This window comes from Corvus kubaryi, unplaced genomic scaffold, assembly GCF_017639235.1.
Source record: "Corvus kubaryi isolate FWS band 111438036 unplaced genomic scaffold, C.kubaryi_AGA036_p1.0 76, whole genome shotgun sequence".
NCBI lineage: Eukaryota > Metazoa > Chordata > Aves > Passeriformes > Corvidae > Corvus > Corvus kubaryi.
This window is the reverse complement of record NW_024582063.1, coordinates 7,589,106-7,616,250: the sequence shown is the minus strand read 5'-3', so window position 1 is coordinate 7,616,250 and position 27,145 is coordinate 7,589,106. Positions and strand designations below refer to the sequence as shown.

Genomic DNA, 27,145 nt, shown 5'->3' with positions numbered 1-27,145 from the left:
TTTCCCATATTGTACAATTCAGTGACAGAGGTCAAGGAAGTCATTAGTTTTTGAGAAACCTCTTGGCTGAAATCTCTACCCTCAAGGCCCAGGGAATGGTCTGCCTTAGATCACATGTCACACAAGCTGTGAGTTCAAGAACGTTTCCCTCATAGGAAGAGCAGGTCTGGTTTCTGTACTTAAAGCATGTTTGTAGAAGGAGTTAAAGAAGGGCAGATACCAGGCTTTTGATAAAGTGTCCCAGTTAGCACACTGAGAAAGGGCAGGATGTCCTGATTCCCCGGGAGGCTCAAGTTATTATTACTGCCAACCTCTTAGCACCTCACAACTCATACTCCATTCCATGTCACATGAGCAGAGAACACCACATTTACATGTCCAGCTGTCTGTGGAGGGACAGGCAGCATGTGATGGGGTGCTCTCAGAAGCTGCAGGACTGCATCTGAAATGGCCCTAAATCCAGCTAGCAGCACAAGAGACTAGAGAAGGCTGAGCACAAAGAACAAACTTTACACCAGCAGGCAGCATGGTACAGACATACATACAGGAAGACACCTGTCCCCCTTGCAGAGCTGAGATTCTCTACGGGCTGCCCCAGTAACAATCCACAGAAGTCATTGTGGTAAACTTTTTTCTGCACTTTTACCTACATGAGGTGGTACTTCTGAAACACATGGTGAGAAAAGGGCATTTTAGAAATGACAACTCTGCAGCAAATCACATTCTTGTTCAAGTATTAGAATGTCAAACTACACCCCTGAGAGCTGCTTTGGAAAGGAAAGCTTAAATATTGTCCTCCACAAAGAGTATGCTGGAACAACAGTGTTTCACAAAACATTAACAGCAAAATAGTCAGAACATCCTTGTATTTGTTACATTAAAATAATGCCCTTTTTCCCCACTTTTTTTAAAAATATTAGCACCAGTGGCAGTATCAATTTCTAATATTCCCTTCCCTGAACACTGTTCTGCTAAAAAAACAGTTGAAGACAAGCAGGCTTATTTTACTAAATAATATAACTAGTTATTTTTGATGTATTAGTCTGATTTACTGTTTCCAAACAGTTTTTTCATCTTAAGTGCAAAAAGTTGATTTCTATGGTCTGGTTTATGTTTTTTCATGCATGCAAATTTTGTAGAGAACGTTTTGTCTTTAGCTTCCTGTTATGCACATTTTTAAGAGCTTAATGTTTGCTGCCTCCACTTAATATGAAAGAATGTTGCACATTTTGGTGAATGTCAATGAGAGAGTTACAAAAATCGTGCCGAAACAACTCTGTTACTGTGAGTAGGTATCAGCAGAAAGCCACCCTCTACAGAGAAAGTTCAATTAATATAATGCAACCAATGAAATGGAAACACCCCAAAATACAATGTGATGGGGAGGAAACTCAACTACCAGAAAATACTGAATTAAGAAAGGCTTCCTTATGTAAAAGATAAATAAAGTAAAATAAAGTAAAATAAAGTGAAATGAAATGAAATGAAATAAAATAAAATAAAATAAAATAAGTCTTGCAGAGGCTTCCTAATATATTTACAATTTATTTAGGTCAGTTAGTAGTTTTGTCTCACCAGGCAGGAGACCAAGCAGCATCAGGCTCTTCCCTAAGCACCTTCAGTATTTTACTAACAAAGTTACAGTACATCAGAATATTTTAATCTGACACAAAGAACAACAATAGATCTGACTGCTGGCCTGATAATCTTCTTATCACACCCTGTGAAACCTAGCTCTAATATTTGACTGAGCCTCCATTACTCGGCAACACATTCTAAAAAGGCCAACAATGGAGAGAGAATGAAGTGGAGTGGGGAAGTACCTCCATATCTACATAAAAGAGATTAGAGGCGACAGCGTTCCATTTTACAGCTCAATCATATTGTGTTAGCATGCGCTTATCCGAGCGCGGATGAAATTGAAAGAGAAATAAAAAAGAGTCAGGCAGATAGGAACCATAAAAGCGAGGCATGAGCAATTTCCAAGGATATAAAAGGATGCTAATGGCGGGGCCCTGTCATTCTTAAAAAGGGCTATTAGGGCACCATCATCTGTTCTTGTGCCCTTACGCTTCTCTAACTAAAGTCAAGCATTTCCTAATGCCATTGTGATCTTTTTCTTCTTCAGATAAGACATGGTCATGTTTCATAACAACACACTCTCCATTTATTTGATTTATAAATGCAAGGAGACTAATTCTATTTACTGATAAAGCCTTTCCATATACATTTTTCTTTCAATATTTCCTTTTGTAGATGGTATAGACTTTTTGTTCAATAAAAGCAACTATTGAAATATTTCCAATACCACAAAAATACTAATGATTTTATGAAAGGACTTGAACTTTGTGCAATTTGAAAACATTTTTTAGTCTATGACTGAAATGGGAAACGGTTGGCCAGGGCAGAATGAATATTGCATTGTTACCTTTTCGTAGATAATCCTATTAAAAGACTTTTTTTCAGAAGAGCAAAAACATTGCTTCGGCTTCCTCCACAAAGACAAATTTTACTTTGCAATGCTTTAGAGCTGAGATCTTTATTAGTTATTAAGCACCTGATATATAAGGGCCTTTAATTACACTGAACCTTAAGAAATCACTATAGTAAAGAAAGATTTGCTGATTGCTGCTTTGCTGTGCTAGGCACAAATTCACTACTGGTATAATTAATCGACTCTACGAGATTTACACCAAGGGTTTACTTAGTCCACCAAGCTGCAGTGAACTTTTATGCAATTTGCACCCCTTTCCTAATTCATCCTTTTGCCCATCCTGTCATGCTTCTGCCTACAGTAACATTTGTTAGCTTAGCAAACAGGCAGCACCAATCCAGGCTCTTCCAGAGGTTGTTTTGTGCCAGACATTAGCTGAGCGTAGGCAGTCCGAGCGGAGCCACACTCCAACACTCAAAACCAAGCCAACATAATTGCCCTTTAGCATGTCCAGCCCTTTTGCATTTTGATTTTTGTGATCAAATGCCAGACAACAAGCACAGATTTTATCACTGTCCTCTGTTACCTGAAGGCTTATAAAAAGATTGCCTTTATTTCCTGGGGTTTTTTTGAATTCTCATTTGTAAATTAAATCAGGTAAGTACAATTCCCTAGGGTGGCTTTACCGCTGTAGGTATGGTTTGAGTTTACTTTGTACTAAAATGCTGTCTTGTGGCAGGTAAGTTCCTCAAGTGGTTTAGATCGCAGACTTTAAATTTTCAAGGCCAGCTTACAGCATCCAATACCTTCTCCACACTAACCAAAGCCATAATTTTAAAGGCTGCTTAGTCTCATCCCTCTGCTCTTCCCATCCCTCCAGCCAAATCCAAGCTATATAGCATATTCACAAATCAGACTGACAAAAGTTCTCCTGCAACTGCTACGGAGCATGACTGACTTCTTTGAGAGCTACTCTATTTTGGTTAAGGTGATCTAGGTATCTTCCAAAGACGAAACTCAAACTCACCTACTTAACTCATTTTGACTTAATTTGGGGTGCTTTATTAGCAACCAATGTAAGACAAAGTAGCTACTATAATACAGAGTGATGTTTAAATTAGTTTACAATTTGCTTGGGCTCATCTAGAACTGCTCTGAACAAAGCCATTCAGAAATGTCAGCTGTGTTCCTAACCACTGTAACAAATTGTTGCCTGAACGCTGCACACCTAATGACTTCAAATTAGCTGCACTGCGATATTGCCTGACAGTTCGTTACGACTGTTAGCAACATAGCCGGCGTATCATGACCAATAAATTGGTTTCAGTGTGGGCTGGGAAAGGGACTTCCATCAATTTGATTAAAGAAATTACTGTAGCATTCAAAGCATAAAGACAAACTAGTTTAAGGAGACAGAAATAAGTTAACTGTACCAGAAAAACATTGCTTGTGATACAAGAGCTTGTTTATACACCGGTTGTGGCACAGAGAATGACTAAATTCCAACTGACTATTTTAGTGTCTGTAGGCTGTTGTCTTTCCTCTGAAGTGACCAAAAAAACACTTCATAAAGGTACAAATTATTCTTCACTTTGCTTTTTATACATATATTGTGTTTATATTTATCTAAGATGACCCAGAAGAACTGGTTAGCACAACAGAAAAAAAAGAAACAAACAGCAGAAATATTTCTTTGCAATTTCTTTTGAAATTAGAAAGAAAATACATTTAACTCTGATAAACAAACAGCTGACTGGATTATTTATTCTACTATTAAGGAGTTCCAAAATCACATCTAAAATGAGAATGACGTATTACTCTGAGGAATTAAAGGTTATCCACTCTCATGCTTAATAAGGCTCCACTATCAAAATTAGAAAACTAATGAGCTGATGAAAACACACCAACATGCTCACTCATCTGCTGGACTAGAAAAATACCTTAAGAAACAAGAGAAAAAGCTGACCTTTTTTTGTGTGACTTTACCATTTGTGAAAGGTGACAGACTGAGAACCCTGGAGACTTCTGTAAGTTCATCTGCTATCTCACAGAGCAAGAACAAACACCTCAGCACTGGGGAGGGGGAAAAATACACCTGAAATGTTATCTGAAGGAATTGCTAATCTTCTGAGAAACTGCTTTTGATGACCCCCATTTTTCTTGCTAATAAGAGTGCCAGTCAGCTTTTATAATATCAGTGCATTTATGTGACACAGACTGCAATCCATTCCATGCAGACCAAGGAAATACTAAGTTGTAAGAGGAGACTTTTTGGGACAATTCAGTTCTTTCTACTGAATTGCTGGTACAATTCAGTTCTCACACTAGATCGATCAATGAAGAGAACAATTCCTCTGTGCCTTGCCAAAATATAACTGAATTTTTTCGCCTCCTGTGGTCAGTAGTGCTGCATTTATGTAACAGAGGAGCAAGACTTACATTCAAATACTGCTGAATCAGATGACTACAGAGGAGAGGACTTATATGACCCTTTATACCAGGCTAATGCTCTGGATAGCAAGGGAAGTTTACCTTAATAAAAGCAATACATGAAAAAAAAAAATTGTCTAAGCAGCATCTAAAACTCATTAACATGGTAACACTTGCAGCAACAGCACCACTACCTCCAAGGTAAGATACATGTTCATCTAAACTATGTTCTGTGGGAATATTCTGGAGCCTTAGGAAAACTTTAAGCATCGTAGGGAGAGAAAAAAATATTATTTTTTGCCAGCACAGAATAACCCATGCGATGATTTCTGTATGTTGTCTATTTGTAATAAATACTGTATATACCTGGAATATGCTTAGCCCATCCAATGATCACCACCAGTTCTCTGTCTGCCAGGTCACAAAGAGTGGTAAGTGCTTTGATGTCACTGTCTGGAACAGTGGGGTCAGGCATAGCATAGATCTTCTCTGGTTCAGCCACCAGCAAATGGGAGACAATCTTGTTATCTGTAAAAATGGTCCAGAACATTACAAGATCACCAGCAGCATCATTCTACATTGCAAACAGATGGCTCAGATTTCAAAGTGCACAAGAGCTTGTCTTAAGACACTGAACCTAATTACACCATATTGTAACTTCATGGCCTTCTACAAGTGGTTACAGCACAAACAGATATGATCCATTAACAGTGTTTATCAAGCCAGACATGTATGTTCTTAACATAATAAATTTAATGGAACATAAAAATACATGACCCCCTTTTATTACCAGAGTACAAACTTTATAGGAAAAGATTAATGCATTATAATGTATTTGGGACTGTGCAAATAGGTAGGTTTTGCCTTTATCTAATTACCTGCAACCCACCCCACCCCTTAAAGGCAGGGGTATTTTTGAGTGAGTAAATACCACATGCACTTAGTCAATCACTGAAATCTGTAACTTCTGTCAGTGACCCCAGCTACCATTCTTTATGTACAAAACCAGACTCATGATCTCCTCATTTCTAAACAGGAAAAAAACAAAATCAAAGAGAATAAAGAGTGTAAAACTAAGCAAAGTATGAAAGTATGCAAACTCTACCTCTGAAAACTGGTTTTGTGCAAAGAATGATACTTTATCATAGTCACACACTGCTTATTTTTATCTATGTAGCATTTTCATTCATGGGTTAAATATTTACTTTTTCATTCAGATGACTTGTGAAATCTATTTGGAATAATCAATTAAGTTATATGGAAAAGTGCTGAGAGGAAATAAGAATAAAAGAACTTGCAAGACTTACAATACGGTGTTGCTATTCTGTAAGTAGGATAAACATAAAATGTGCACTATATCCATGTGAAGGCACAATGGAAATATTTTATCTCTATACAGGCGCCTGATTTATTACTCTGAGAAAGCAGAACTGAAAAATGGGAAAAGGACTAATTCATTAAGCCTCCTAATACAGGGTACATTACTATACTTCCCAATATATTTATATTTTACTTTCCCTGATAGGTACATCTTTTGACCTCAAATGCACCATCAGAATTTAAAGCCCAAATGGCACCCTTTGTGATTTTACATTAATCTGTTCCCTTCAGTCAGATCAAAAGTTATTATAGGGCTTGATATAAATGGGATTCCACCATGAGAAGACACCAAGTATTTTCTGAGTGCAGAGAATGCTGCCAGAATTAGTATAATTTTCCCCATCCGCATGTAAGTCACAGGACAGACTGCACTGTCTTCCTGCAATGGAAGCTGACTGGGATGTGTTTGCCCAGCAGTGTCAGAGAGGATCCCTACTAGTCCATGACGTATTTCCATAAAATACTCAATTCAGATTTCTGATACTTTATTGCTCTTTAGTGACAGAGACTTCTTGATTCTGATCTACTGTCTCTACAATTTTTGCCTTATTCCAAATATGTGTGTCAGAAGCTGTGATATATGTTAGTCCTTCATATAGTAAGTGCAAGAGCCAACTGGAAACCATCGTATCAAGCATGTTTTATTACAAGGGGACATATTCATGGCTTTATATGAACCATAGGAACTACGCCAACTGATGCAATTCTTGATCTCAGTAGCCTACTGATTATCAAACTGATTAATGAGGAATTCTATTCTTATTTTAAAATGACAGATGGTAGTTTTAACTTATACTGGCAAACAGCCTTTGCACCTTTTTTTATTTTTTAAACAGTCTCTTCATAACCTGTTCAATTTTGCACAGAAAACATGTAAGTAAGAAAAGATAACATTATTTCTTCCCAAATTCCAATATTTTTAACTGGTTAGGAAAATAGGATAAATTAATTAACAGTTTGTCAACATCCAAGCATACGCAGCTGAGGACTTCTACTTTTTGGGTTTTTAATCCATGAGAAATGAATGAAGAAGGACCCTCATCCCCAAGTTCTGGGGTTTTTCCCCTGCAGCATAAGAAATGGCCAAAGAACCACTTTCATTCTTGTATGAGGTTCCTCACCAATGGCATTCTGTAGATGATTTAGGAATATTGTGTATTTTGACTAGGATTTGCAAAATCTCAAATCCTTTTTATTTTTGCCATCAATAAGATCTACAGGCAGGCCATTAAATTTCACAATGAAGCTGGAAAATACAATAGAGATCAGAAGCAGGTGTAGGTAAGATCTTCCCAACATCTGCTCTTCCCTTATAGGGGGAAAAAGCTACATGTATTGGCACATGCATTAGCACAGAACATAGGAAAATCCTGAATGTACTCAGAAAACTCCATCACTCAGGAAATTGAATAGCCATGAGCACTGTTTCTAGGTAAATCTTATTTAATGTTTCCTTAATTAGAATCAATAGAACCCAATTTTCATTCCTGTGCCTTTGTTATGCACAAACTATCAGTCAGGGTCCAGAAAATCTCCCAGGCTACTTCCACACAAAACGGATTCAACTGTTTGAAGTCTGGACACTTATCTGTCAGGATTTGAAAACTAAGCTTTAAAGTGTTTGTTACAAAATTGTTTGTACTTGGACCAGCTAAGGAAAACGGAGGGAGGCACTCAGATAATGAGTAATGATTTATGAGGAGGTTAGTTTATCTCAGACAACTGGAGCTAACAGAAATCGGTGTAGTTATCGCCTTATAGGTAATGTAATGCACCACGTTGCAATAATCTTGGGTTTACACAGAGATTCTTGCATTTCAGTACAACTGCATTAACCTCTGTTCATATCTTAAGGGCTTGGAGCTTTTGGGTTGGATTTTTTTTTTTTTTTTGTCTGTTTGGTCTTGGCTTTTTGTGGTATGTTAGGCTATCAACATTTCTACTCAATGACAATATCAAGTAAATGAAAAACTGACAATCTGTGCACCCAGGAAAACTAAACCTCTAATGAAATTAAGCATTAGAGTTTATTAAATTTTATTGTATTATCAGAAAGTTTTTATTATAATGTGCAAAATCTGCTTAGTGCAGCCCTAGATTGTATTTACAGAACAGTGGGACAGCTTATAGAGGCTGAGTAGAAGATGCCAGATTGGACAATTGAAGGAATATAATCAGCATAATGTTTTTTGGAAAGGCAAAAGGAAACTATGCCATATGTTCACTTAAGCCTTAATTTTATGTAAAACTGGCTGTTTTTTCTTTGACACAGCTAAAATGCCCTTTCACTTACAGTTCAAAGACTGTTTATTTGCTCTCCAGATCCCCATATGCTCAAACGTATTGTACACAGCACTGTCCCCTACTGGGGAACACCATCGGAAACAGATTCCATTTTCCACACAGCCAGGTATTTTCAAGGGGCTAAGACTGCCATGTGTGTTGTCAGAGGCTTAGGGGCAGAGGCAAATGGAAGACAAGAAGGAATTTGCCCTCTTTATTTCACTGGCTTATTTATCCATGTTAGGAGCAAATTAACCTCCTCAGCAGGAGCAAGTGGACGTGCGTATTCCCATTTGAAATCGGAAGAGTTTACAACACTTGATACAGCCTGCGTGTCTTTGCAGGGTAATATACCAGCCTCTTGCACTACAGCTATAATGCTATTAAATTTACTTCATGGAATTAGTACAGTCACTGCTTGAGTTTATATAAGCTGCAAAGCAAAACCCCTAACTATTTTTAGTTAATCGCAAAGAGGATGGAACTTGTATTTTAGCAGTGAGATGATCATCTCTTTCTCTCTTAATTTCAGCCTGGCTAGATACAATCAAGGACATTATTAAAACATAACTAAACAAAGCAAAAAAAAAATCCATGAGGGTACTAGAGCCCAAACTACCAATTTCAGCTTTGTTATTAGTGTGGCATATTGCTGTTTTAATCTAATGCTAGGTAGTGTATTAATCTATAGGTATAAATTAATGAGGCTCTTAATGTATTTTCACTGGGAGGTTGAGCAGTCAAACTCATTTAGTTAGTGAAAACTACAAAAATCACTTTCTTGTGAAATCTGAAAGTAGAAGCTTCAATGAGCTAATGATCACAGTATGAACCATTTTATGTACCACTGAAAATAAAGATAACCTGTAAATGTAAAATTTGCACTGCATAAACCATGCTTTTATACACTTCCACCTGTAAAAACACTCTCTGTTCAACTCCACTTGAGAAAGATGAGCATATTTAAAATAAAACCTGTTAACAGCCAAATTGATATAGTCTTCATGGTATTATTTTCTGACCAAACCCCTGTTCCACTCAGAACGAGCGTGACAAACAGGGCTAGGAGTCAATAGTTTGCACTCAGAGAGAAATGCTGTGTATGTAGTGTACTCACATGGCTTTTTTGCTGGCTGAACTAGCTGAGGGTTCAGGTATGGGCTGTTCTCTGCATCTATTCTGCGCTTGTACTTCTGGCGACCTCCACGTACTCGGTCTAGGCGCACACCTACATTTGGAAACACAAGCAAACATATAATTAAATACATTATGAGCATGCCTTTCAGGTAACCATCTCCTATTTCCTGCCTTCCAATATTTCTATTAAAAGCATGTTTATTTCAAAAGATTAATTTTGGAAAGCATGGGAAGTCAGCATTACAAGTATTTGCAAGCAGTTTAGAGTTTCACACATGCAAGACTAAGTATACAGCATAATTTCCTGTTCATTTGAAACCATTCATTCATTTTTACATATTATTAAAAACAGCTAACAAGTTTAGTTTCCATTTCAAAGAGCCTAATCTTAAGTCATCTTTGCCAGAAGCAGAATTTCAAAGCTGTAATAAACACCATGGATGTAGAAGCATAACATTACGAGCAGAGAAGTACAGAGAATTAGAACTTTAGAAACAATGAGTGCTGTATACAGCTTAGATAGTCAAAACCAAATTAAGATGGACTAACATGGCCGGAGGATACAAAGTTAAGTATCCCCAGTAAAATAAGACTGTGTATGTGGCTTAAAGACTGAAATTGTTCATGAGGATTTGAAAGAAATTGTACGGCTGTGCATTTAGATGTCATCAGTGATGAATTAACATTTGTGTTCTACCACCATACTGTTCATTCCTTCAGTACAGCATTCTGTTGCCCGGTTTGTATGGATACCTGGGAATTTACCTTCCTGAAACGAGCTATAGCTGCTCTCACTGACAAAATGAAACAAGGAGAAAGGCTGCAAAGACAGTAGGTCTTACAAAACAAGGAATTTTTTTTTTTTTCTTTCTGAGTCACCCAGGCAGATTTCCAAACAACCAGGATGAATGTGACTAAAACCAAGTAGTAACGTAACACGGAAGCTGAAGAACTTGGCACATATGCAGAGCAACAGGACGAGTAAAACCAAGTGCAAAAGTTGTCCCTGATGACATGGATTTAACAACACAAGAATGCAAGGACACATTAAGTATCAATGGCCCCTGTGAGCGATGTAACAAAGTGCAACTCACTTTCTCACTTCTCATTGTCTATTTTAGCTCTCCTCCCTCTATGTATATTTTCTATTGCTATTATTGTGCCCCACTCTTCTACTTTCCAGCCCTCTGATCTCTCCCTTGCACAAAATACCTCCAGAGCTGGCTTCTGGACAGCAGGAGAATCCACCACCAAAGAAGTTACAGTTCATGTGCACAGCACAGAGTTTACGTGCTGTCTATGGACTTGCACTGGTAGGGCAGTCTAGTTACCAAGAAACAACTGTCAGTCCTCTTTCCTTTTCAAAAACCAAAAAGGATAGACTGGGTTTTGGTAAAGGAAAACTGTTTTGCCAACTAGCCAGAAATCCAAGGCCAACTGTTGATGGGGTGGTTTTGGTTTTTTTTTGCTTGTATTTCCTGGGTTACTAACACAGGAATGAGATGTTTGTTTTAAGGACACAACCAACACCTGCAATTATAATTCAGTGAGTTGTGTACAACAGTGCTCAACAGCTTTTGCTTATCAGGAAAGCAGGCAATGATCACCTATACTTAACAGTGAAATTTCACTTGGTTTAGTGCAGAAGACTCTGTATGTCACTCCATCAAACCCAAGAAGTACATTTCTCACCGTATGCCACCAGTTGTATTTGTGTGGATCACATGATTTAAACAGTAACACAAATGAACCACATAGCCCAAGAGGTCAGTGCATAATTATGAACAGAATCTTATTTATAGTAGTTACCTATGTAACTTGTGACTGATTTGTGGTCCAAGCTGTTTGATAAAGTTTATGCTGATTCAATCAACAGAGCATAGTTATTTCTGTTTGTTTTTAAATTTATACTGGGAAATGCCTGAACTACAGAACCAGTTTAAAAACTGACACCTCAAATCTTTCCAAAACTAAAGATCACTCACTGCTTTTCACACTTGAATTGGGAGTTTGAGCTACACCTGAAGCAAATGACATCCAGGACAATACCTTGCCATAAAAACAAATAGCAAAAAACCAAGGTTTGATAGTTGAATATTCAGAAATAGGCAGAGGATTAGAACAAGCCACATACAATATTGGTGGGATTATGAAAAAGACTGCCCATCATTTGAAGAAAAATAGACAGAAAATGATTTCTGCATAATTCAGATGCCATCCTTCTTTCTGCTTGGGAACAGATTTCATAGTGATAAAGGATGGATAACATCGGACAGAAGTATGTTTAATCAAAAAGTAATGGAACTGAAGCTTAAATTAATATAAATCTACCAAGATGAACAATTTTTTTTACCTCCTTTGCATTAGATGAGATACACATTCAAGCCATTCACATACTCAATGGGAGGAAATACAGAAAAGTGTCACAATAGCAAAATTTTACTTAGATCTCTGCCTTCACCTAATATGTATCACTATATCTGTAAATAAAGCTTTCTATTTAAAAACCCCAACTTCTAGATAACTGGGGAGCAATTGTATTACACATTTTAAAATTACCTAAGTCTATAACAGAACTAATTCCAATTTTAATGTGAAAACAGTTTTGATAACATAATACCAATAGACTATAAAGTAGAGATTTATAACCCTTCCATTAAAACTGACAGAGTTTACCATCATTTTGGCTCCTAAGATTTCCTTGCTCCTAGTGCTATAAGAAAGTAGATACTTTGGAAGCAATTTCTGATAATCTAACATACCCTAAGTGGTATTTTATTTCCCAAGGGTCTTTATAGAAGTAAACACAGTGCAAGACACTGCTTAAGAAACTATACCCATCCGACATTCCATAAAAACTTTGGAGTTTGGCATGTAGCAAACTGAAATCCAGAGGTTCAGGAGTATATGCATGCATATTCCCCTGTAACTCCTATAGCTTGTATGAGAGAATTCATTACATAAAGATCTGTTTATCTGCTCTCAAAAGAGTAGCAACTGATGCCTCCTTTGTTAGAATAACAAAGGGAAGAAATAATTTTGTCCACAAAAATCCTCATTTGGGGCAGGAGGAGCATTACATCAGTCACAGATGTAACTGAATTCCACACAGTCTGTATTCAGACTAATTAAGGAGGATATTGTGATATCTGGAGAAATTAAGCAGACCTCTGCTTCAGCTCTACTGTGCATTGTGGCTTTACAAAACCTTCAGCATCTCAGTTCACTCACCCTATTAGTCCTCAACCATGAAGTGAAAAGAAAGACACCCACCCCACCCATGAAAAATCATGTAACATTTCCCAATGAACTGCACTGTACGTATTATGATTACAGTTCTTCAGGGTCAAAACATCCATTCCTGTCACTGAACACGGCTCCACTGCAGACAAGGAAGTTAATTCTTCACATGCTGATTTTAAAAGCCTTTCACAGAGAAACAAAACCAAGAACCCTAATGGGAAAACCAGGGATGACCACAGGGTAGAAATATTAAGAACAGGCTTGCCACCAGTCAAGAGACCAGTTACTTTCAACGTTCAAGTGCAACACACTCACATCTCAGGACAAGCACAATTCATGAACTCATTTGTACAGGAGTGATGGGGAGTCAGAGATTTAGACATGACTTACAAATCTCAGAAGAGGAGGCTTGCACTATAGAACTGTAATACATGGAGAGATGGAAACTATGTAAATCAATGCAATAGCTACTTTTTCAAAAGAAAGCAATTACACATAATGATAAAACAAAATAAACTCTCCAGCTGCTCTTGAAGGGAAAAAATGCTTTTATATAGTCACTATATAACCTTCTACAAAAAAAGTTTACCTCCTGGCTCCTTACATAATCTTTGCATGATTTCTATCAAATGCTATGCAACACACAACAAAATCACATTGGGCACTTACTCTACACTAAATGTGTCCATACAGTCTTGCAAAGAAACAACTGAAGACCAGGGCTGATGAGCCTATATGAGCTCCCCACCAGGCACTTTAATCTAAACAAACTTAACATAGGCAAACCTGAACTCATATTCTTTGTATTTTCTCATCTGCTTCTCCCCTGCTAGTAAATGTATATTATTATTCCTGTTCTGTGGTCCTTTTTTCACACTGCCTTGAAGACGTCATGCAGGACAGGTACCCACTGTGACGATGCTACATAACCAAAAAGATTGCCCATACTATCTCAACGCAGGTGCTTTTGCTCACGAGTTGAACACTCCACCCCCCATATCTTCATGAAATTACAACAGGATACTCTGATATATCATAGCTTCACAACAGAATTTCAGCTTTAAGCATCTCCTCTCTCTCTTCCCTCAGGTTTTCAGCTCTTCACAGCAATAAAAAGGGTTAATCTCACCTCGGCCTTGCAGCTTTGCAGCTGGAATGTTGAATTTTTCTTATCGCAGTGGAGAGGGGGGAGAGGCGATTCAGGTCCTCAGTATGAAAATACTATTTAACTATGTCATCTCATTTTCCATACTGACGCAACCCATGTTAAAAGTACACTATTTACTCCTTTTATCATCCACCACTATTTACCCCTTTATCATCCATCTCTATGCTTCTTCTCCATCCCCTCCTTACCTTGGCCAGAAGCTTCCAGTGTTCATTTGTTCACTTGACCCATAAACATTCTTGTTCTTTCCACAGAGCTCTATACCCACAAGAAATTCCCAAGCTACATTGGTAGGCATTAGCCCAATCCTTCAAATCAAGGCCTACTTAGGACTGCCTGTAAGAACTTGTTCACTACCTTTACTTGGAGGAGCTTTTTATTTTGGAAATGTAATTCACTTAAATACGAATTAATATTTGAATAAATCAAAAATCCCTCCTTATCTTCCAGTACATCAGTAAAGAACAGGTTTGAAATCAGACTCGAATGTGCAATTTTGACCTCCTTCAGGAAATTTCATATTCTGCTCCCTTCCTGCTCTCCCTACGTAACACACTCATGGCAAGCTGGTATGTTCGACATTAACGCCACTCTGGCAAGCTCCACTTCTAACAAAGCATTTGATATGTATGAAAAACATTCCTATCTCATTTTTTGAGATATGTAACTGGCTAACAATCCATTTTCTACAGATGTCTGCACGATTCCCAGCACTGTCAATAGTGAGACAGGTAAGAATGAATACCCACATAACTGCATCTTGCCAAGCTCTAGAGGAACATCAGCAGCAGAGGCAAAAACCCCCAGATTAACAGCAAAACTGGAAAGCACAAAAATAATTTTAATGGCAGGTTCCAAAGTGGTTCTCCTTTGGGACAACATCTTGATAGAGTGTTCCAGTTCACTTGCATATACTGTGATTAATTCTAAGATTGCTGAGCAAGCTTGAGTGAATATTATAAACTCAGTGTTTTGCTTTTATTTACATAAACCGGAAAAACTAGCTCATTCTTCTACCATGAACACAGACACAATGTATTGAGATTTAAGAATGCACAGTCATCTAGATACTCTTTAGACACTTCAGCAACCTCTATAGTTTGGGATTAGAGTCCAGTGCATTAATCCTACAGTCTGTAAGATTTGCGGTGGAAAAAATACTTTAAACCATGAAAGACCTCTCCCAATACAGTAGAAACATGCAGGAAAGTAACACAGCTGAAGAAATAGGACAATATGACCTATCTTTTTTTCTGGATCTGCATACTTGTTTTATGTGCTGAACTACAAGGATGCCAAAGAGCTTCTGCAATCAGTCTATGAAGCATTTGGATAATACCCTACGCAGGTAAAAATTCAGCTAGAGATGTAAAATACGTGTCTACCAGGCAGGTAATATTTTGAAAACAGAGCCCTAATTCATCAAAGAAGATACAAGCTATGACTCACATTAAAGTTTTTCTGATCTATGACTGAATTAACAATTAGGAAGGGAAGACTTCAGTGTTTTGTCTTCCTATAGCCACCTGTGCAATTAAATACATTATTTAGATTAGTTTAGGAAGTCTAAAAATCATCCTCCTACTTTACATTCAGCTAGGACCAAAAAGCATTTGTTAATATGGGATAAAATTGGCTGTTCTCAAGAGGTGCCTATAAAGCAATTAATTCATGAACTGACCCATATAATTGACTGAAAAACAAACCAGTGTTTTTATTACTTTAACATCTAACTTGATCTGTGACTATATGTTGTTTAATTTATATGTTCCTCTGCAACGATTTGCAAAAATCAGTTTATTATAAAAAAACCTAAAATATTTGGGCTAACTGAAGTACTCAGTGAATTGTTCCAGGTTGAAAAATCAAAAGAGAAAAATATTGCTTTTGCAAAACAAGTGCTTCAAACCAATACTTCAGATTTTGCTTATGTTTAATAATAAACAAAGTTTCTAGGCAACTAAATGTAAGCAGCATTTTGGAAATTCCATTTTTGTCCTGGAGGAAGGGGATGAGAAGGCTAGACTTTTGCAAAGAAACTGATAAAAACATCTCTTAGGTTAAAGCCCAGTGGTTTGTTTTTTTCAGTTTGACAAAAGAACTGATAAATGCATTACTTACACAGCTCAGTACTCAACCTCTCTTGAAAGGAACATTAACTTTGCATGAACTAATCATCTACATGCTGAAATTTTGTGCTCTGTCATTTATGCATTAAACCACAAAAGAACGTGAATAAAATCCCCTTAGTTTTCCCATGTAAATGAGACTTCGTGTAAATAAATTCTATTATTTCTTAGCCCAAGTGATTTCCATTGAAGAATGGTCCATAAACAAAGATGTTCACATGAAGAAAATGTGGCATAAAATGTTTAAGAATCCTATTGTTGCTTTACATTTTTAAATGGCTCCATATGTATCCTAATCTGTGACACTCACAAATACAAATTAGGTCACACGCAACAGGTGACAAGTTTTAATTGAATGTCTTCTGTCTGCAATTCTGACAAAAGGTGAATGGAAATAAATGAGTCTGGCAAGACAGCCCTGAGCCTTACAATACCCAATACCTCATTATTTTTAAACAGCTATCTATAAACTGATGCTGACAAGCCTTGAACCTTTTATTTCTGTTCAAGAAGAGGTGAATGCGCAGAAAGAAAGAAGAAAATTTAAAAAAAAAGAAAAACATGACAGCTACACTGTTGCATTGAACATGCAACACCCATTATCCCATGATTAGCTCTCAAATATTACAAAAGAATATCTTTTACACTTCACATAAGAACTCAGAAAAAAAATCTGTCTTTTTTGGAAGAGATACACTCCATGCACTCAGTTACTAGTGCCTAAATTTGATCTTTTCCAAGTGTTATGCTACCAGATTTTCAGTGGAATTATGCTAGACTCAAGTTGATTTTAAAAAAGACTGAAATTAGGCCAGTAAATACAGGTTATATAGCTTCCACCTCTTTTCCTTCCCTTTTTCAAAGCTAGGAAGAGCCTGTGTTGCAGCAAAATATGCATATTTGTAAAATGCAAAGCAAAAGCAATGCAGAACTAAGGCTGAATATACATAAAGCCCTGGTGTTTCTGAAATGAAGCAGTTACCATTACATAATACTTCTCTCCCCATCACCTGCATTACTAATATACTAATTACTAGGAAGCAGTGTAAAATACTGCAACAGCTTTTATGAATAACACAGAAAATACTGCTGCTAATTGCACCATTAAATTTCATGTCAATGTGCTTATATATCATAACCATACTATATGAGAGTATATGCCTTATTTTTTTAATTATGTATACAATGTCCTGGGACAAGGTATAAGAATAAATAAAGGCAATCTATCACTAACTAAACACCACAGTTCTAACCTTAATTTATTTAAATATAATTACAGAAGATGCTATCTTGTTTCAGAGTTCAAATTACAACCAATTTAACGAAGTGGAGCTTGCTGGGCTGTAAAGTCATTATTGCATCAATACACTTGTAACCATTACTTTAAAGGTGACAAGCCCAGACTGGGAAAGGCAGCTTGGCTGATGATCCAAGGAGAGGGCACAGAACGTCAGGAGACAGAAAGGTCAAAAAGTAAGCTTGAGCAAGGCCATGCCAACACCTGAAGGTCAAAAGCAGGCCTGTATTCTAGATCACATCAGTAGAGCTTATAAAGAATTCACGAGCTACGCTGGTGACAACTCTAATAGAAAAGAAGTCTAACTGAAGTTCTGGACCATTTGCTGGCAACTCTCAAGAGAGAAGGGAAGATTGAAATGAAATGCGTTACAATAATCAGACTGTGAAGTACCAGCAGCATGAACAAGATCTCAATACCCTTTTCAGATACAATAATGTGCAGTTTTACAATATTTCAGTTAGTGACTTAGAGGATGTGGGATTCTGGAATTAATTTGTGATCCAGAAGTCACAGGAAAGTTCTTAATAGTGTGAGTTGAAACAGTTATACAAAATAATACCAGTTCTACTGGGACCAAGAAAAATCCCACTTAGAATTTGGATTTCTACTTACAGAAAGTGACTTCATTCTGCTGGAACAGAACCAGAGTAAACTAAAGGATGGCTCATCATACTAGAGCTTTAAAACAGATGTAAAATTTACTGAAATACCAAGTTTTTTACCCTAACAAATATGATCCCCTAACTTAGGGGGTTTTTTTGGTTAGACTTTTTTTTTCCCTTTGGGACAAAATCTTTCTCATTTTCTCAAGGAGCAGCCATTCTGTGATGAACTATACAAAAGTAAGACAAGCAAAATTTCCTTTCCAAATTGCACTCAACTGGCAAATTGAGTGAGACTTACCTTTATAGCTAAGGGAGCTCTATAATGCTGGAGTATAAACTGGCCTCAGTGCAAATATATGTTTTCCTCTCAGAATTTTGGATTTCTCCACAGCTTATTCATGAAAACATCATTTTGACATTGTCTTTTCTCTTAGTACACCCATAACAACCCTATCTCTGCAATCTTTCTCATATTTATGTACTAAGTAATTATGAGCTAAACTTCTTGTGGTGAAACACTACGCAATTCTTCCCTGCTTTTCCTTTATTCTTTCAAAGACTAACAGAATGATTTGTGGAACTGCATCCATTTCAGACTTGATCCTTCAAGCTTCCTCAAAAGGTACAGCAGAATTCTGAACTTCTTCCCTCTGTCTTCTGCATGCTATTTTATGGCTCTACAGAATCTAGAGCAGGGGGCACAACGGGAGAACAGCCCAAGCAGCTTATACCATGTTTCAGCTTCTGTTTGCAGCTAACACATTTTTAGGTGCACTGATTATCTCTTACTATGACTTATAAGTACATGTTTTTAAGTATACTCTATCAATTTGACTTATACAGAAGACTGCAATAGAAACACTAGGAAAGTTTCCTAAATGGAGATTTAAAATATCTGAAGTAATTTAATGAGTACAGACACCAGTCTGATGCTAAAAAAAACGTGTACTTTTAAACCTATGCACTGACTTTATATGAAAATATGATCTTGACTTAGAAAATGTGGTAGATATTCTTACTTTTTGGCTTTCTGGCAGCCAAAATATGAGCATTTTGCCCTCTGTATTGTTATTCCATTTGCAAATGTTTTTCAAGACTAGCTAGGAGTTACACAGCAGGGTTTCATCTGGAGTAATTTTGCAGTACAACAAGATAATTCTAACCTAAAGATAAAGGAAGATTTTATATTACTCGTTTCAGATGTCTTTGGCAAATGACAGGGTTTTTCTGTACTTTGCACTTCCTGTCCATGTACTGCAACTTTCTGTTTCTTACAATTCTGTCTGCTACAAGAGTAAAGTTCAACAGTGGCTTATATGGGTACACAGCACAGATGGGCACATTTTATGGCGTTGGGAATCTGAAATTCCTGGTTTCTACTCCCTTTCTGATTTGTCTGAGCACTTGCCTATTTTAAAAAGTACTGTCTTTGTCAGCTATTTTGTCTGGGAAAAAACAGTGATCTGGGTTAGTATGTTCAGACTGGAAGGTACTGACATAGCACCTTCTTGTTCAGTGTTCCTTCTGCCTGAAAATCTCAGAGTTAATGTGGAAGAAAAGATTTAAGGTTTTTTGTTTCATTATATGCAGTGCATTAAAGTGATGACTGCTCAGCAACAAAACAAATTTCCAGATTTTGTGGCTAGAGGGGCATCAAATCAAGACATAGCAGAGTAAAATAAAGAACATTATGTAGAATGTCAATGTGGTGGAATTGTTTCCTATTACAATTGTCCATTGCTCTGGAAGATGGAAACAAAAAAAAGGAGATATGTCCTCTGCATACATTATGGTTTCTGGAGGTGGCAGGTAAAAACATTCCAAATGGCCTTGCCAGGAAGGGATTTTACAAATGGCATTTAATGGAAGACCATGATCCCATCCATGGAACTTTTCTCAAGAAATAAGTATTTGTATTTTATACAAAGTGCCAGAGTGTACAAACATTTGCCCCAACATTTTCCAGAGTACTGACAATATTGCAGGTGTCAGTGGAAGATTAGTTTGAAGGAATGCTGTCAGACCTCAAAACCTTTGCATTTTTAAAAAGGTATTCTGTATTACCAAAAATGTATTTTTAAAAAAAAAAAGTTTAAATGCCTTTTCTTTTGTTTGTATATAACATTTCCCCTGTTCTTCCATGAATACTACTATCAAAGAATTGTGAATACATGAGAATCAGAAAGTGAAACTGAGCAGAAAACCACCAAAGTTAATTGATCAAGTTCTGATTGCTAAGGTTAAGTGAGGAGCAAAATAGGGAATAAATTTTTAAAATTAATTTTACAAGAGAAGGCTGCAGTCCTTCAACTGAGTTATATGGGTAGATGTATATAAAACTATCAGATGTGGAGGAACACTGCAAGATTAAAATAAAATGCAAGATTAAAATGCATACTATTTTGCTAATCATCTAACACGCACTTCTTTTCCCTTAGCACAAAAAGGACAGAGATATTACTGTAGATACATACATATAAAAATATTAAGATAATATCTGGTGATATCAGCTAAAGTGTGAAAAGAACACAAGATTAATTTTTACAATTCCTATAACACATGTGTATATTTGTGTTTCAACTTCATAAAGGAATGGAAAAGAGAATAGAACACAAGGACTTAACAGGTACAGACCAAGTTCTGTGGCCCTAAAAGAAAAAAAGATCTAATTCATCATTTTCAATTTTAAGTATTCTCCCAAACATGCTTAGTACTTCATTCATGCCCTGAGTGTGAGTGATTGTATACCTCAGCTCACATACCCTGCCAGCCTCACAACCTGACATTCTGCCTGACACACTGGAGTGACAGGTTACCCTGCCTGTGGCCTCCGAGTCTCATCTCGAGGTACTCCTTAAGCAATTAATGGAAGGTTTATTAGTGATACCACTTCATTGATACTACTGCTAGAAGCTTTCCATACAGAAGCATATTGGTTAACCAGCATATTGACTATTCTTTTGTGGTTACCAAGAGGAACAGATCAGAGCCTATGCAGAAAATGCCAGCTGAAAAACATAACTGCAAATATGCTCAGCATTTCCCAGACTTTTCCACTGCCTATAATGCTACAAACAATTCCCGTTATGAGGTAAATTGATTTCACTTCAATAAAGCACGGTAAGTTTTTAAATAATTAGACATATAGTCAGATTATAAAGTGCCCCTGCTCTAAAACAGAAACAGTGACAATTTTCTTCTAATCTCACAGGTAACACTGGGCCTTTGGGAAATGGGTTAATAAATTCTAGTTTTCTAAACCAGACAGACTGATTTACTGTAAACTTCCCCCATTACACTTATAGTAGATGTCTATCAAATTGCTTATGAGAACAAATTTATGGAAAATATCCAAGAGTAATGCTTTGTTCTTATTAAAATACATGAATATGTATGTAATTTTAGCCAGCCTAAATGAACAAAACAAAGAGAAAAAAGGTCAACAATTTTTGTCACAAGAATTATTCTTTTACACAAGAAACAACTCCTCCCTGTTTAAAATGCCTTTATGTAAAAGATGCTTGTCTGCGGACAATATTTTTCTTTAGGTTGTAGTGGCAACTGCTACGAAGAAAACCCATACAGTGTAAAAGTATGTTAATACAAGTAACTGGGCAACATAATTACATGAGCATTATTTGAAAGAGGAAATAAAGCATAAAATTTCCTCATAAATTATTTTTATATAGAATTTTAACAAATGCAGAATTTAAAAAAGTAGTTATAAGTCAATAATTCCTGACAAGCACAGTCTATTTAAATTGATACATGTCTACCATCCTTCTGAATGCAGATCTTGATGGGAATATTCACCATGTGCAATGCTAAACACATGCATATTTTGTTTTTCTAGGGGCCATGAAAAGAATATTTACCAAACAGGAAACCAAGGTCTTCTCACTCAATGCATTGCAAATCTATTATAGCTCTACCAAAGTCTGCACACATCTCCAGAGCTACTTCTAAGGGCAGGAAGAGCCAAGAGTTCACTTTCATTGGCTTTGTATTTTATTCCAAATACTGTGTTGCTTTCAAAGTCTTCTGCTTTATGTCCCAAAGTTCTCTTCCCTCCATTAAAACAGATATATTGGACTCAATTCATTCTTTCTTTTTTCTTTTAAACACATCACTATACATTCCTATGGAATGTGACACCCAATTTAAGACATTAAGACTCAAGAGTAGAATTTACTGAGTAAAAAGGTGACAGGTTATGTACAAAATAACTAATGAAACAAATCCACAAATAGAAACCTAGAAGAGCATTTCTAGGTATTTAGAACTAGCACCCTCAAACTGAACAAAAGTGTATAATCCTCTTCCAAGGACAGGTTTTGAGCAACTTGACCAGGAAGTGTGTGTGTAACTTGTACAATTTGGCCCAAAATTGTGTTTGTGGTTTCCACTGCAACTTCTCAACCAAGCCTTTTCTCATCATTATAAAGGTATTTCACCTAGGGTGTGTTTGGGCACTGGAACAGGCTCCCAGGGAAGTGGTCACAGCACCAGCCTGACAGAGTTCAAGAAGCATTTGAACAATGCTCTCAGACACAGGGTGTGACTCTTGGGGCGTCCTGTGCAGGGCCAGGAGTTGGACTTAATGACCCCTTCCAACTCAGCATATTCTATGATTCTATGACTCTGTGATCACCACTAGATCACCATAAAATTCAGTAACAGTCAAATTATACTGCATCTTTATTAGAAATCCAAAGTTTCTTGCAAGAAGAGCGTTGGACAGATTATGAAACACTGTCTCTTTCCATGACATGCTGTAGTGGTTTGGTCCAAAATACTCATTACTGTTTATCTGCTGTGAGATAAGAGTTAGGAGAAATGCAAAACAGGCACCAAACTTGAAAGAATATAAAGAAGTTTATTAACAGACCTAAAAGAAGAAGGAAAAAAAATTATACCACCTTCAGAACTCTCCTCCTCCCCCCACCTTCCTCCCTTCTCCCACTGACAATGTGAAAAGACAACCCTTAAGATGTTCAGTCTGTTTACCACTTCCATAATAACCTTGTTCAGTCCATTTAGAAAGAGAAGTCTCTTCTTGCTCATGCTATGAAAACATTATCACAGCGAGACAGCCGCCCACTTCCAAATATTGTTCAGTCCATTTAGGAAGAGGAGTCTCTCTGCCTGCGTGTGAGTCCTTTCCCCCGACTTGCAGCTTTTCCCGCAACTGCTTTCGAGGGTCCACTCTTGAAGTTTTCTGGGGTACAATTTTAAGGTTGAGCCGTTCAGAAACAAAAACAGAGGCCCTTCTCCTTCCCTGGGAGCAAAGGGTCTTCATCATCTTCATCGTTAGGACTATCTCTGGGAGCATCTCTAGGAACTGAGGTTTTCTCCTTTCCCATTTGGAGCAAAAGTCCTCATCTGGTTCATCTCTACAGACTGAGGTTTTCTCCTTTCCCGTTTGGAGCAAAAGTCATCATCTGGTTCATCTCTCCCTGTCCAAACTTCTCATGAAATTACAGCTGCGTCAGCATCTGCCTATCTCAGCGCAGGTGCTTTTGCTCACGAGTTGAACACTCCACCCCCCATATCTTCATGGAATTACAACGGGATACTCTGATATATCATAGCTTCACAACAGAATTTCAGCTTTAAGCATCTCCTCTCTCTCTTCCCTCAGGTTTTCAGCTCTTCATAGCAATAAAAGGGTTACTCTCACCTCGGCCTTGCAGCTTTGCAGCTGGAATGTTGAATTTTTCTTATCGCAGTGGAGAGGGGGGAGAGCCGAGCCGCTCCGGCTGCCCACGGCAAGGCAGTGGGGGGGGTTCCACGGCTGGAACAGGTCCATGGCTTCATGATGGCCGTGGCCCGGCCCGGCCTGGCCCAAGCAGGGCCTGGCCGGGCCCGCTGGCCCCCACACGGGGCCCGCAGCCACCTGTCCCAGTGCCGGAAACGAGAGAGAGCTTGGAGGGGGAGTTCGCCTATTCTTAAATGTGGATCACAGAGGTGATCACAACTTTAAGTGGCTTAGAGAATTGTCCATATTCAAACTGGCCAGCTGATAGGTTCTGTCAGTTCCCAGAGGAAACTGTAAGCACCCCTTAGCAAGGACGTCCCTTCCGGGACTACGCTTGCTAACCTATGACACATGCATAGTGCCCTTTCACCTGTTACTGTAGTTTCTCCTGACATATTTGAACAGGGCATTCTTTTAGCACTATTTTTCTTCCTTTTTTATTTTTTGATTGAAACCTTAGAATTTGGAATTACTAAGGATACTGTTCTTTTGCCTTCTGAAACAATCACTTAAATGCAAGTTCTCCTAACATTCTGCAATTTTAAGTTTACTTTTCCTGTCTATATAGTCAAAGTATGTTCACAGGAGATTTTACTTGAAACGTTCACATATCTTTGTAATTGTATGAAGACAATGAAATGATTAGGTCAAGGAAGGACAATCACAACTTAAAATATTCATGCAAAGTGGAAATAGATCACATGAAAAATATTTACTTGATACTATTGCCAAGAGCACCAGAAATGCATTTAGCACAACCATCATTTAGTTTCAAGGCCTTTCATTCCTTTGAAAGCCAGATTATGAAACTGTAAATGATATCTAAAGGAAAGATACATAGAATTTATTTTTATTACTAATCTATTCTTCTTGATCTGACCAAAGAATGCACAAAGATACAGATGTACATATATATAAGTTCTAACTTCACAACTGGGTACAAAGGGCAGTTAAATTGTGCCTGAATGTAGATGAGTTCCCTGGGTTCTGTGAGTTCCTCATGAAAAAATGTCATTGTTGTAACTCTGTGATCAGGAAAACAGACACAGATTTAAAGGAAAAGGAGATTACAAGATCCATAATGGCCTGCAGTGAGTACACTTCTCTTTCTCCAGCAGGAACTCTTCAGAGAATGATCACTAAAGGCTGTGTGTGCTTTGCACAGCACAGAGTAACTCAAACCAATAACACTGCATTGCTTAATGACTAAAAAGCTAAGAGTCAAAATTCCTTACTCACTCTTTTATCCTGCCTTACAAAGGCAATTATTAATACAAATACAGGAAACTAAACTCAAGAAGTGACGTTCTGGAGAACTACTGGCAAATAAGGTCTCTGTGTGGTTCAGTTTTCCACATTTAGATTCTGCCCATCGCTGCATTTTCACATTACTCTCACAAGATCCAAAATTGTACCTAGGACTGTTATTTAAGCAAAACAAATCTGTTTCTTCCTCCTTTTACTTTCCCTCTCCTTAACCTTAGAACTCTTTTCTTTGGATCAGAACCTCCTTCTGCAATGTGTTCATTTGTTCCAGAAAATATTTAATTTGAATCCATTTTTAGATGTTCAAGTTTTTTTCCTACTAATTTTAATATGGACAAGATATATTCAGTAGAACAGTACAGAAACATGCAGAAAAAACTGAACAAGAAAGCAGAGATCACTGCATTACTATAAAGTGATGTAACAGAAATAAGATCTTGCCCGTATTTTCAAAGGAAACCGATTCAAATGCTCTTCCTTGAAGCCTTAAGTTAAACCTGGAGAAAAGGAAGGAACTGATCATTGAAGAAAACACCTCTAATTATGCTTTTATGCAGCAAAATTGTGCATCAGTTATATGAAATATGACTATATTTTCTGGGAATATCGTTTACTGGAGAAAATCAAAACACACAGCACTGAGGATGGGTCATATGAGGAAGGCCTTTGGGATTGGAGATGGGACCTTCTTAAATCAGTGATCTCAATGGTATTAACAAATCTGGTATTTTCTGAAACTGTTTCTTACGGTTTTTACATGTTTCCCATTTGCTGACATGTGAGATTTATGTGAAAATCGTACACCTTGGCACTGCTCAGGAGCATTTGTTTCTTGAATTGAGGCAGGTTTTAGAAACTGTAACACAATTCATTTTTTACTGCCTTTTCCCTATTTTACAGAGTTAAGTTATTTTCCACTTGTCATGCCATTGTGTCAGAGATGGTGTGGTGTGGTGGATTGATACCTCTTTATTATTCTCTCCAGCCTGTGCCTTTCCTTTTAGATTGCTCCGTGATCTTCTTTTCAAACTATCCACAAAGAGTGGAAGTGTAATAAACATCTCTACTTTGTGCCAAATTTTTGTGGGGTCTACTGTTCTCTCAGTGACGGTATTTGCATATTTCTTGGAACTAGGTTAACTTGCAGTTAAGCACTAGATCAATAGGAAATTTGGCCATATATCCTAAATCCATCAGCCCAGCAGAATTTTAGTTTTACCTGGACCTTTAAATTGAGATTATGAGCCCACAAAAGAAAAAAATGAGAATGCACTGCCAAGTTTATACTGACAATCTTTTCCTTTTACATTCAGAGTAAATTTTTTGTAAAACTTCTACACACCAGAAGATTACTAATTCCACATCAAAAAATCCCAAACCTCAAATAAATTCAGAGCCAGAATTCTTGATTTTGATTGGCACCTTTCCTACATCTGAAACAGTGTAGCACATTTTTTATTCAAAATCATTTCCACAAAACAGCACCAAAATAAGTTTTAAAACCTCTGCATGGGCGTTTTCATTTTTAAACCTATCTAATTAAAAGATGAGGAAATTCTCCTTGTAGTTACATAAAAAAAGACAGAGTAAAAAAGCTTTTCATGTGCTTGTTTTTAATTTGTTCCATTCTATTGGTTCTACTCTGAGAAATGGATTTTCATCTTTGTGCTAAACATCAAAAAATGCTCTCTATAGTTTACATTTCTTAAATCGTGTTGTACATTGTACCACTACAGTATACAATCCTCATCAAAACTCCACACAGTTGGCAATTGCCACAGTGAACTAAACAGACTGAGATTTCAAGTGCTGGATACTTAACAGCCAGAGAAGGTCTTTAATCTTGTTTAAGAAAGAGAGGGCATAATTTATCTAGAGACAATCCTCTGCTGGCAGCATGTGCAGAAGAAAGGGAGGCTCAACGTGCTGAGCTTTAAAAGGGAATTGAAAATAAAAGTTTCTACCATGAATGTACTTCACAACAGTAACAAACAAACAAGCAGGTTAACTGT

The 27,145-nt window shown here is 37.3% G+C and overlaps 1 protein-coding gene across 6 annotated transcripts in view; it reads right to left on the bottom strand.

The window, feature by feature from the left end:
* Nucleotides 1-27,145, bottom strand: part of ESRRG (estrogen related receptor gamma) — a 342,923-nt gene that overhangs the window by 42,582 nt on the left and 273,196 nt on the right. For all 6 annotated transcript variants that reach the window (XM_042051853.1, XM_042051852.1, XM_042051850.1 and 3 more), the window contains 2 exons: nt 9,645-9,755; nt 5,231-5,392 (listed from right to left, as the gene is read on the bottom strand). In XM_042051853.1, coding sequence (XP_041907787.1) covers nt 5,231-5,392; nt 9,645-9,755 — 273 coding nt within the window. The remainder of the gene's footprint in view (nt 1-5,230; nt 5,393-9,644; nt 9,756-27,145) is intronic.